The 13,344-nt window shown below is 28.8% G+C and overlaps 1 protein-coding gene across 4 annotated transcripts in view; it reads left to right on the top strand.

Moving 5' to 3' along the window:
* Positions 1-13,344, top strand: part of LOC118187991 (uncharacterized) — a 275,888-nt gene that overhangs the window by 247,040 nt on the left and 15,504 nt on the right. For all 4 annotated transcript variants that reach the window (XM_085814595.1, XM_085814593.1, XM_085814594.1 and 1 more), the window contains 5 exons: positions 1,103-1,288; positions 4,022-4,111; positions 5,255-5,414; positions 6,403-6,572; positions 11,277-11,444. In XM_085814595.1, the coding sequence (XP_085670721.1) occupies positions 1,103-1,288; positions 4,022-4,111; positions 5,255-5,414; positions 6,403-6,572; positions 11,277-11,444 (774 nt within the window). The remainder of the gene's footprint in view (positions 1-1,102; positions 1,289-4,021; positions 4,112-5,254; positions 5,415-6,402; positions 6,573-11,276; positions 11,445-13,344) is intronic.

Raw genomic sequence — 13,344 nt, forward strand, 5'->3', positions numbered from 1 at the left:
TAGTTATCAGAATGAAAGCAACAAAGATGAAGATGTGAATGAGAGTTAATCTGAGTTTAGTAGGAGTACTCCAAATTGAGAGGTGCTTGTAAATTTTCCTGCACATAACAGAAATGTTGTCACCAAGTTGTGAAAGAGGTGTTCTATTATCAGATTTTGAAAATGATCATAACTTTGTTTCTCGATTTGGTAGGACTGTTAAAAAACTTTATTATTTAAAATGCATAATCTTTTATTTTTCTTAAAAAGAGAGTTGTCACCATATGTAACTGTAACATAATATATGTAACTATAACTGTAGTATTAAGCAGTAGCTGTAGTGCTTATCTAATCTTGTGTAATCCTTATTATCCACTTCTTAATAACATATAAATAACATTATAGTCAAGGATAGCTTTCAAGTCTGAAAACACTTTTACTTCATATGTAGAGTAACTGGTACTAAATTTCATAAAATGTCAGTCTTGAGAGAAAAAGTAATAGATATTTGACAGGAGTTATTTTCAGATATCGAGATTTTCATCTATAATGGGGTATATGTAGTTAATTTCATTTTTATATATTTTTTTTCCTTTTGGGAATCTAGGAGGACCACATCAGCTGGCTCGAAGACCAATTGCGGTTTGCAGACCGCAAATTAATAAACACTGTCTTAACGGATTACTTATCTATTTTTTTTTTTTTTTTTTTTTTTTTTTTTTGGTGTGTGTGTGTGATTTCATCTGATGTTTTTTTGCTAATGTGTTTTTACCAATAACCATACTATTAGGCATAATTCAATTATTATTAAACCAGTGTGTTCTACATATTTTTTTGCTTGAGTCCTTGGGGCTTTTTAAGGTTATTCTGTGAATAATATAAATATGAGTCAGTTCTTAGAAGCTTCTCTGTGCTCTTTTAGGTTACTACTTTTAAGATATTGCTTTTTTTCAGTTGATAGGTGTCAATTGCTTTACATTAATTAACATCAGGTTTTTTGTCTAATGTATTTAATTTTTCTGGAGAGTATATAAAAGCATGCTAGATTAATTTTTATTACTAAATATTGGTTATTAATATGTGTGTAAAAATCTGATTTTTATATTATTGTATTAAATTTTAGGGAGCTTGTGTTCTTGGCATCAATGAACCTCCTGTAAATATAAAACATATTGAATGTGCTATAATTGACAATGCTTTTGATAAAGGTTGGATGATACCTCAAGTTCCAGCTGTTAGAACTGGGAAAAAAATTGCTATAATTGGCAGTGGTCCATCTGGATTAGCTGCAGCAGCTCAGCTAAATAAAGTAAGCTATATATTTATTATTAATACTATCTTATTTTGCATTAAGTACTCCTTTATGATCAGTCTTTGGTATTTTTTAACATTTTGTCTTTAAATGCATTGTGAAGTTACCCTGCACATAATTTTAAGAAATTTTGTTATTTTATTGTCATTACAAACACATTAATTCAGTTTCATTATTAGAATTTTGTAACAAAACTAAAATAAGCAGTAATAATCAAAATTAAGTAAAATAAACCTAACTGAAGAGACAGGAATATATTTTGAGAAATTAAAATTTTGAATTTGTACCTTAAAAAGCACTGACGATTCTACATAGATATACAAAATGAGGAAAATGAAAAAAATTATTTTGATACACTTAAAATTTTATACTTAAATGAAATCAAGAAATTCACTTTTGTAATTATACAGTGTTTATATACTCGTACATAAAAAATCTATGTATAGTGGCTTGAAATCATATAGTTCTTATAAAGAATAACGTAGCCTGTAGTCTGCTTGAAAGTAATAATGAAATGTTTTCTTTGTGTTTGGTAATACAGTGAACTCTCCTAAGACAACCATTCTACGGTTCTAGATGATTTTAGATTTGAGAAGTGAACATCTTAGAGAGGTGACTTTCAGTACTGATGTTTGTGATCTCAGAAACATTAGTCACTTTTATGGGTTATTGCTTTGAAAGAGTCCATGTATTTCTTTTCCTTTCAACAATATTAGGTGCAGATATTCCCTGCTTTATGAATTTTCACTTTACATCACTTTTCTTGTAGAGGGAAAAAAAAACTATAATTAGTCCTTTTTCAGTTAACTAAAAAGAAATCCAGAGATTATTTTCACTTTTATAAAGGACTAGAAAAACAAGTTCTACAGTTTTTTCCCCAGTGCACAAAATGTCATTTTTAATGTGAAAGAGAATACAATATATTGTAGTTTTGGAGGATATTTTGATGGCATGTAAAAAACTATGCAATAGCAAATGTCTATCAAAGTAATCAAGCACATTATATTATTTCAAGCCTATATCATAGATCATATGGCAAATTTTAAACTTTTAACATTTGGACAAAGAGATATAGAATTTGTAGATACAGTGATCTGATGATGGTAAGATATTAATAGATGATATCACCTATTTTTTTGTCCACCACTGGTTCTGCAACTCTCATATGTCCTTATACTCTATGCACTACCATCAGTGTCATTATTTTTAAGTCCTATAGTGTGCTTGCTGTCTTTGAATTTTAAAATGTAAAATATACTATTCATGTGCTAGTTATACTTACATATATTTTGTATTCATTTCATCGTTCTTTCTTTTTGTGTTATTTTAGACTCATTTTCACCATATTTTCTCATATAAATTAATGTTAGTTATGAGATAAATATTTGCTACATCTACAGCTTTAGAAAAGTTATGGGCAACCAGAGTTTTCAGTAAGGAATTGCAAAAATGTTTTTCAACCAGTTCATCACACTGATACATAATGTTGCTGGATTTAATCTCATAACAATAAAAAAATCAACAGGAAAATGTTGTTGGGATGAGTCAGAACCAAGTTTAGCCAGACTATCCACGGGTTATTTTGAATAATGGTTCAATGGCTGAAGATTTGTTTTAATGTGACATCTACTTTCCAAACGAGAATTCAAACCAATCCTGCAGTCATAAAGAGGTATTCTACCATTAAGAGGCATAGATGAAAGTGGTAATCTAGGAGTCTATAAACATAACATTTGGCTCCATCGTTCAGCCCATTTCTTCAAACAGTGGCTACTAATAATCAAAATGTTTTAAGTGTATCTTATCTTTAGCACTTTTAATGGCATCTGCAGAAGAGAGAGATAAATATATGTAATGCTTTATATATCATAAGCAAATTACAGCCTTTTGTGTAATATACATTAAAATACAAGGAGCAAAACTTCAGTTTTTGGTATTTTAAATGATTGTGGAAAGGCAAAGTTCTTTTTATTTCATACCTTTACAAAGGCAGCTTAAGGTATGATGCCCATGACATGGAAGTATTATCTCTTTTTGACTTATTGATAAAGAAATGTACACATAGTGAAAAAAGACTCAACTGATTGATTAGTTTGGGTTTAAAAAATTGATTTAGGAAGAAAAATTGATAATTTTTGGTGAATTTAATCTGTGGAAAAAACTTCAGTTCCACTTTTGTTGAAACATCAGGTTATCAAAGTTTTACTGTAGTTTTGATCATAATAAATAATTTTCGTTAAATAACTACTATTTACTCCTTGCTACTTATTATTCATCAACTAGGTATCCATTCTTTTATTTTTCTTATTCTATATTAAAACAAAATTATATGTAATTAATAAGATATATGCGTAGCTATAAATTTGCTTAATACAAAATACAACTTATTGCTATCTATGCATTTCTTATTTATGCTTGTTAACATAAAATTAACATTTAATTGATTCAGCAGTAAATAAAAGTATTTGAGTATAAATATAAAGGTTAAGAATTATGTCAGCAGTGTATCAAGTGCTTTTTAAAACTATGATTTAGACCTTTTTTTATTTTTTTAATTTTTGATCTCTTTTCAACAAGTTATTTTGGAGTTTGGGTTTTAAAATTTAAGCTTAATCATAATATCAGATGTACTAATGACATTATATGTACTCTTTTATTTTGTAGCTAATATCATCTGTATTAAAATAGAATCATATTGTAAGTGATTATTAAAATTTATGTATTTTAAAGGCTGGCCATACTGTCCATGTTTATGAACGCAATGACAGAGTAGGAGGACTGTTGGAGTATGGAATTCCTACTATGAAACTTAGCAAAGAAGTATGTAGACAAGATTTGCTTCATCTTTAAAATACTTGAAAGGAACATAAGAGTAGCTCTGTTTTTATGTAAGAAGTTTCTAGTCAAAATTCAAATGAGCTTGAAGTTAAACAAATCTAATGAATGAGAAAGTATATCTAGTTTACACTAATTTATATCATTAGGTTACTTGATAAACTTATTTCAATAATTGAGTCTTTAGTGTCAAAAATATCTTGTACTATCATTTGAGAAAAGATAATTTTAGTTTATGATAGTTCTACTCCTAAAAAGCCTTCATTTTTTATGTGTAATTAGTCACCTTGTCTACTTTGAATTTCATATGCATATTTAATTAAATATAGGACATAATTTTTAAGCATGCACCATGTTTTATATTTAGAATTGTTGTTACTTTGATATTTTATTATACAGAACATTGAACAATGATTTGAAAGCATAAAAAATAAAGTTTCTCATAAAGATGCTTGTTATAGCAACCATTTCATTTAAATGATGAGTACAAAAAGTTCCCAACTGCAGGAAGTATATTAAATCTATTTCCATTAAAGTGATTATTCATTATCATGTCCTTTCTTAGTGGGACATGAGGGATCATAATAAGTGTCAGTTGTAAATACTAGTAAAATGTTTTACTTGTGTTATAAATGTAATACTGATTTTTAATATGACTGCTGACAATCACAGATTAGTTAAAATCTTTTTATTTCTTATCAAAACGTAACATTTATGCATTACATTGTGGAAAATAATCAGTTGTCATACATTTATTGGTTCATTTGGTATAAAATATGAAAGTTAGCTTGTATGTCTTTTATTGAAGTTTGAGGTATGTGCTCATTTCATATGATGCATTATTTGTAGTATCAGTAGATTAATATTTAATTAAAATAAACATTTTACTGTGCATTATATTTTATACAACATTTTTTTCTGGAAAGGTACTTGAAACACAAACTAAACATACTTACTGCTTTACTAGAAAATGTTTGTTTACCTTTTACTTTACCAATATTTTGCTTATAGTATATTAATTTTTAATATCTCTGCTATTTATATTTAAAATGAGTCTTCAGTATTTAGAAGTTATTTACTTTATTTATAATTTACATAATATTTAAATTTTATTTTTTATTTATGCAGGTTGTTAAGAGGCGTGTTGATTTATTGACTGCAGAAGGAATAACATTCCACACTAACGTTAACGTTGGTAAAGACATATCTGCCAAATCTCTCCTTGAAGAAAATGATGCTTTATTGTTAACTGTCGGGGCTACATGGCCAAGAGATCTTCCAATTCCAGGTATCCGGTTTTTTTTTTTTTTTTTTTTTTTATTCTTGTAGTTTATATGTTTCAAATTTTGAATAGTGATTCATTAATTTAATCTAAATTATTGGTTTTATTTTATTTATTATTTTTGTATGAAAATTTTTTATCGTAAATTTATGTTGTTATTTTATCTTTTGTTCTTAAATCAGTTTATGTTAATTAAATAGTTTGATTTTTAAAATGTGTCTCTTATTGCTGTAAAGCATTTTGCCAGAGAGTACAGCTATATCAGACTTATTATAAATGAAAAAGAATAATGCATGTTACAGAGTGAAAAGAATTTTTCTCATAATTAACTAAAAATTTAATTAATAATAATTAGGTAAACAATGTACCATATTTATTGAATCCCTAAATATTCAGTTTTTAATTTTTTTCTATAATCAAGAATATAAACATAGAATACATCTGACCTTACATGTAACCTGAATTTTAAGAGTTTTTTTTTTGTTTTGTTTTGTTTTGTTTTGTTTTTTGTACAATTTTGGGTATGGATGCAATTTAAACTCATATTTTGATACTCTTTTAAGCTATTAAAATAAAAATCATGATTTAAGATTAAAGCATTTCAAACATGTCCGAAAGATTAAAGCATATTATTATTTTTAAACATGACTGAGAGAAATTAAAATATATTATTATCTTTAAACATGAATGTACTTGTCTTTACTCTACTCCTATAATTTTAATCGCAGAGCTCGGTTCTGAATAAAACAATCAAATGTTGAATTTTAAATTAATCTCAAATGTATGCTTTCTATTGGTTTTGGCCTGTTCTTAATCATGTTCAATTAAATATGCTTTTTTTTTTTTTCTTTTGCCTGAAGTTAGAGCCTGTATAAATTAATTTGATGTATTTTCTGAATGTCTTTTGCACAGTTTGTGTATTACAAATCAAAATGTCTTTATTGCATGTTATTATATTGTGAAACTGAACAATTAAATAATAACAACTTTACAGGGAGGGAACTGAATGGAATTCATTTTGCTATGAATTTCCTTGAGACTTGGCAGAAACATCAACTTGGAAATAAAATTGATTATTCTAAAGTTAATGCTAAAGATAAAGATGTTATTATTATTGGTGGTGGAGATACTGGCTGTGACTGCATTGCTACATCACTACGACAGGTATATTGTATTGAAAAACGTTAAGTCTTAGTTTTAACCCTGTTTTTACCAAATATCTTATTCTCCTTTTTTTCCCCCATTTTATCAGTAGTTGTATTACATAAGCCATTTAAGCATTACGGAAGGAAAATAGTCTATATGTAAATTTTCTAATTATCAAACTCTTTGGGAATATTTAAACTAGAAATTTTTTCTTGCAGCTTTTATTAAAACTGTAGGACTTGAATTTTTCCCCTCTATCTACACTAATGTACAAAACTCAAGCAAGCAATTTTTCTGATTTTGGCCATAATTCAACAAAAAAAATCAACTAGGAAATGGGAAATTGTTCCTTTAGAAGCATAATGTAGTACTTAAAGGATGAGGAAAGTTTAGTAACAAAAAAACGAATAGGGCACATACAGTACAAAATGAATGGGAAAAAGCTTTATTTATGGAATGTTATTGGTACAAAAAACTGTTTGGCTAAGAGAGAGAACAATAAAGTAAGGGATATGACCTCCCAGAACTGCAATGATTGCATTGCATTATCTTTCGATACTCAGTACCAGATTATCTGATAGTTTTGGGGGTTAAGAGTTTCTATTCTCCAAGGTCTCTAAGTGTCCTAGCATGCTCTTTTAAAAAAGCAAGTAATTCATTTAATGAATGAGTAAATGAGTTACCAATCTATCATCAAAGCCTTCAACCTGTTATTCTAGTACGCTTAGAGAACAAATGCATATACAGTACAAAGTCCGAAATCTGGACTTGTCGGGATTTTGGAAATTCCAGATTTGGGATTTTTCCGGATATTAGATCATCAATTTAAATCTGGTAAGATGGCATGCAGAAATTATACAATTAAAAATATGAAATCATAATTTATGAAATAAAGAACAATTATGATCTAAAGGGTATCAAAATTTACCAAAAAAAAAAAAAAAGCTTAATATTTATTTGTTTACTTTATTAAACATTTCTTTCAATGTAAGTTGTTTAAATTGCTTCCACTAAAAATTTAAAAAGTTCCTTTTTCTTATGTCATATACCGACTTTCTAATACCATACTTCTTGCATAATTTTGAGACGGATATGCCTTTACCCATTTTCTGCAGCAGTTCCACTTTTTGTTTAATGGAGGTTGAAACATGGTTTCGCTTTGTAGATCCTTAGGTAGCCCCATAATTGGAAACTCTTTACAATATAATCGAAAGTCCAAGCTTAGTTTTTTATAAAATTGCCTTAATAATAACAGTCTGCAAAAAATAATAAGCTGGATGAAATTAGAAGATTAGGAAGCCAAATTGTTTTGCTAAATTTTGTCTTATTCCTACTGCGTAGTGAATTAAGCCTGAATTGTATTAGTTTAGTTATTTGCTATACCTACGTTTATTTTTTGCCCATGCTTAAAATCTGAGTCTTGAATAAATAAACTCCCACATATACTTAAGGCTTTAATCTAGAGCCGTCGCTAGACACTGCCTGGTGCAGTCTCTACGGGTTCTAAATTGTGCTACAAAGTGCCTTCCTAAATTCTAAATTTTCACTATGCCTAAACATTGGATCCCAGGTGCTTTCTCTAAATCATAAAAAAACTTCTCATCCCTTAATTTTGCCACTCGGTGCTTCTCCAAGTTCCAAAAGTTCCGTTTTTCCTAAATTCTGTTGTCCGGTGCCGACATATTCTGCTGCCGCTTCTGGGTTTATGGTGAATAACATATCAGTTATTCTTAATTAAAATAGCATTAAATATAATCTTTTGGTCTATGAGTTTCATTAACAAAACCTATTTTTAGCATATGAAAAGAAATTTTTGTTGAATTTTTCTTCAACATTTCTTAGAGCATTTAAAAATCTATGATCATCGCCAAGCGTAATGTTAACATGAAAGGTTGCCATACTCTTGTTATTCAATAACTAATATAAAAAAGTTTAGACATCACTACATGAGCTATTACTGAAGCTGTCATGTACTGATAAACATGCGGTGATGAAAGCAAAATATAATAATGACTCGCCAGGTCGACGTCAGGGATATAAAATAGGTGAATGTTTGGTTTGAGATTAACCAAGCAGATACTCAACTATGGAGCCACATTATTAATCTCACAAATTTATGCTTACATGATTGTTTTTCCATAATGAGGTATTTTATTTAGAGCCTAAGTGAAATTAAGAATTGGAATTTTTAAGTGAAAATCTCCACACATTTTATTATGGAAGGAAAACTCAAATGCGCATGCGTAAAGCATACCCCCACCCCCCAAAAAAAACGTCTGTGGCTTTGAAGTCCGGATTTTAGATCATTCTGGATAATGGACATCCGGATTTCAGACTTTGTACTGTATTAGTGACATCAACCAGATTCTAAATAACATCCGCTGAATCAGCAATATTTGGCTGTGTAATAATTTGGCTGCACTCACCACTTCTCGTTTATTCCCAAGCTGTTTCGTAAAAATCCCAAGAAATCCCAAGCTGTTTCGTAATTTGAATCTGAAATAAGTATACCTTGAATTATTTTTAGAGCTTTAGTTTTTCAAAAGCTCTTAAGATATTGAAGCCTTTAAGCATCTGATAATTTAATATTGTTATGTACACTGGCCTTAAAAAGATCACTAAATTTAAACCATTGATTTAAACTTCAGCTAAAAGTAGGGAAATTTTAATTCGGCACTTTACATTGGTTGTATTAAGAACACTAACTGAACTAGCATTATCAAGGTAAGAAATTTTTCGTTCTAAATCCAAGCAGAGATCATCAGTTTTATTTTGAACTGTTTGATATTCTTCAACAACTTTCCTTTTCTCACATGTTATGTAAATATTATCAAAAATGCACAAAACATCTGCTGCACAAAGCATCTGCAAAATTATTCAGTTTCTTTTTGAAAAGTTTGATTTTTACCCCATCTGCGTTAGCAATTTCTGAACATATTTTATCTTTCAATTTAGTTGTATTTCCTTTCGCAACTTGTTTCTTTATTAATAGTTATTACATATCCATTATGAAAAAGGTAAAGATGGCGTACCCTTAATTGAAACAGCAGATGGTGTACTTGGGTGTCTCAGCAACAGTCAGCTGAATCAAAATTTGTTTGATTAGTACATAGAACACATATTATCCATTAGATCAGTTCTGAACCTTCTGACTAACGCGTACCATCTAAAAAAAAAAAAATTGAAAACCATTAGTATCACCACTACAAAGTACAACTACCAAAACCACCATCACTCTTAAACAAAGCTCGAATCGCATAAATTTACGAGTGTTACAGAAAAAAAAACGCAATCAGGATGTTGAGTCTTTAATGTACCACCTATTTTTGTCTTGTGTACCACCGGTTGAGAACCCCTGCATTAGATGATGATTAACAGATGCTCATTGCTGAAGTCAAAACACAGGATTCTGAAGCAAAGCATTGCAAACAAATCTACAAATTGGAAAATGGCTCATGCGGCTTTTGTAGCATCATAGCATTCCAAATCAAAACTGAGGAATAATAATTATTGTTCGCTTATTACCCGTAGGTTCTCCAGGTAAACAGAACCAAAAAATAACGATATAATGCAGAATAACAATAATGAGCAATGGACTGTATGAATTAGCATTTTTTATTTTCAAGCAAGAAAGAAGAAGAAGAAAAGAATGATAATATTATGAATAACAGTAAAAAAATCAAATAACAATTTATATAGTTCACAGCCCCATAATTTAGTTTCTTTATTTTATTACTCTTATCTCCTAATAAACAACAACTCTATTTGGATTGTACTGAAGGGTCTTTAGCACTTTAGATCCCAATTTGAAGAGTAAATATTTATTTATTTAACCAAATGGTCATATAATTCTTAATATTTGGGTTAGATAAGCTAAACTAAATATATTGATATTCATATTGTTTCACTATGTATTGAATATTGTATTGTACAAAATTTACACAGGAGCAAATATCTTGCTATCTTAAATATGCAAATGGAAATAAAGCATCTGCTCAAAGGAGGTATTTGGGAATTGTTCTCTGCACCTCGTTGAGTAACTGCTCCATTAAAAAAAAGACTATAGTTCCATAGATGGTGTAGATATTAGCAGCAAGCCCTCCATTCATTTAACATTCATATTGCTCGAAGTATACTCAGGACTCAAGAAATGATGGTTTACACAAGAATACCTTTATCTTCTGATCAATAACATGCTGTAGCACCTCAACATGCAGTTTTTGTTTTCATGATGTCCTTCCCCATGGCATATTATGTTAGTTCAAGTATTTTGAATTTCATAGGGGAAAAAAATAAAAAATCATTTACAGTTTTAATCTTTCTGAATGTAACTGCAAATTTTTTTCTAGTTGTTATGTTAATACAAGCATTTTAGAATAAATACTTAAGAACTCTTCCTCAGTCTTTTTATGTAATCTCGTGTTTTCAGAAATGCAATTAATGTATGAAACAGCTTTGATTATTATTTTAATAAATATGTATGATAATAATTCATTTTAATGTAAATATGTATAGTAATTCATCTTAAATGTAATTTTAAATATAAAATTATTCATTTTAAAGCAAATATAATGCAGTTTGTTATACTGAAAGATTAGTATTTAATGCATTTATATTATTCTTATGACACTTCTATAATCACTAATTTCGTAATTTTCCTTAAACTGTTGTGTATTTGTTACATATTCTGCAAGTAAATGAATTATGCCATACACTGTTTAGGGTGCTAAAAGTATAGTGACATTTGAAATCCTCCCTGAACCTCCTGAACGGCGGGCTGTAGATAATCCATGGCCTCAGTGGCCTAAAGTATTTAGAGTAGATTATGGTCATCAAGAAGTGAAAGTTAAGTTTGGGGATGATCCTAGAAATTTCTGCATTCTCTCAGAGGTAAGTGCATTTTGTTTTAAATAGTAAGAGACATGTGTTTAATCTGAACTCTCTCTGTCCTTTTTCTTTCAACTGTTGTCTTGATAGTAATTCTTAAATGTATTTCGAAATGCAATAGCATTGATTTAATGAAAATTATTTTCGATGTTATTTTATACTGTCAGTTTACATTATAAATTTTTGCACATGTTGTAATTCACTTTCTTTGGTATAAAATAATGCAAGTCATAGTTTATATTTAAATGTCTCTTATGCAAATAAATAAGTACCATATTTACCTGAAAATAAAGGTTTCCAAAGATCTGAAAAATGAAAAATTATAAAATTGGGGTCATCTTCAAAATCAGTTATTAACAAAAAGTACTAAACTTGGCAATGTTTTCAAGTTGTATATTGTATGAAATAATCCTTCATTTATGATTGCTACTCCCACAAATTCGTTCATGGAACCATACAAAGGAACATTCTTCCAGAATACACTGTTAGTAGTGAAACAATGAAACAGAGTAATAATTTCAGTAGTGTGTGGTGTATGTGTAAATATAAATACTATTGATAGAATGTGCATCAATAGGTTCTACCATTTGCAATTTTCATTTAATTTCAAAAGGATATTGTCTTTCAAAAATACCTAAATTATTCTTCAATTTATGTTTTAGAATCTTGGGTAATAAAGTAGTATTTGTTCATATTGATTCGAAGGGTTCATATTGATTCTTAATTTTGAATATCTTCAAAATTAAATCCCCCGATAATCACTGAATTAATAGGATTTGATTACATTTGAGATTGTCTTATATTCAGATAAATATGGTGTTTATAGGTGCACAAAAAAAGGCTTTGGTTCAAAATTTATTGGTACAAAAGTCTGGGTATTTGTTTGATTGCCAGCAGTAGAATTTAATCTTATTTACATGTCAAAAATGTAGGCCCATTTATCCATATGCTAAAAGTAAACATATTTAAAAATGAATACCTAACTTCAGATACATGGAATCTTTTTTTTTTGGGGGGGGGGGATCTTTCAGTTAAATACACATGCATATGTATGTATATTTATGTAGTATTAGAATTTGCAATTATATATTTTTATTAACTATATTTTCAGAAATTCATTTCAATTAATACCAGCTTTCTGTGCTGGAATGAATTTTAGTATAATATACAGATATATTTTTGTAGAGGAATAACTTATGCCCAGAAATTCGCACATATATAGAAAAATAATGCTTTTAGTTTTGTAAATTGGATATGAATGTGGTTTCTGTTGTTACAAGAAAAATATCAGAATATAATTAATGGAGGAATTCATTTTATATTTAAGATTCTATGTATATTTAGGGAAAAAAAAAAAAAAAAAAAAAGATGGGGATACCTCTGGTGGATAGAAGTCAAGCATTTACATCAAATTAAAAGTGGCCATTATATTTGAACTTAACTCATCACTGACCAATTAGCTAAAACTAAGAATACCGGTAGCTCTTTTTTTATTCCTGGCTAATGAGCGGGCTGATGCATGACTGTAAAGCCAGTTTCCTTAGAAAGTTCCCTACGAATGGCATTCTAACCCATATGTTTAATCAGTCAATTGACAGACTCAGCAATTTTTTAAAGCTTTTTTAAAATTTAAATTTCAAAATCTGCTATGAGCTGAGTATTTAATTTATCAATATATATATATATTTGCTTTTACTTCTCACTATCCATACCTGGTTAAAATAATAGAGCTTTTTGAATTAAGCAGTAACCATAAGCCTAAATTTAGCCTTTAAAACAGGGATGTCAAACTCATAGGTACACTTGGGCCAAACAAACAAGGTTTAACTTTAGGTGGGCAGCAAAAAAAAAAAAAAAAAAAAAAAAAAAAAAAAAAAAAAAAAAAAAAAAAAAAAACCAATAT

Source organism: Stegodyphus dumicola, chromosome 4 (assembly GCF_044657685.1).
Source record: "Stegodyphus dumicola isolate Sdum_Otavi_A_Nest chromosome 4, ASM4465768v1".
NCBI lineage: Eukaryota > Metazoa > Arthropoda > Arachnida > Araneae > Eresidae > Stegodyphus > Stegodyphus dumicola.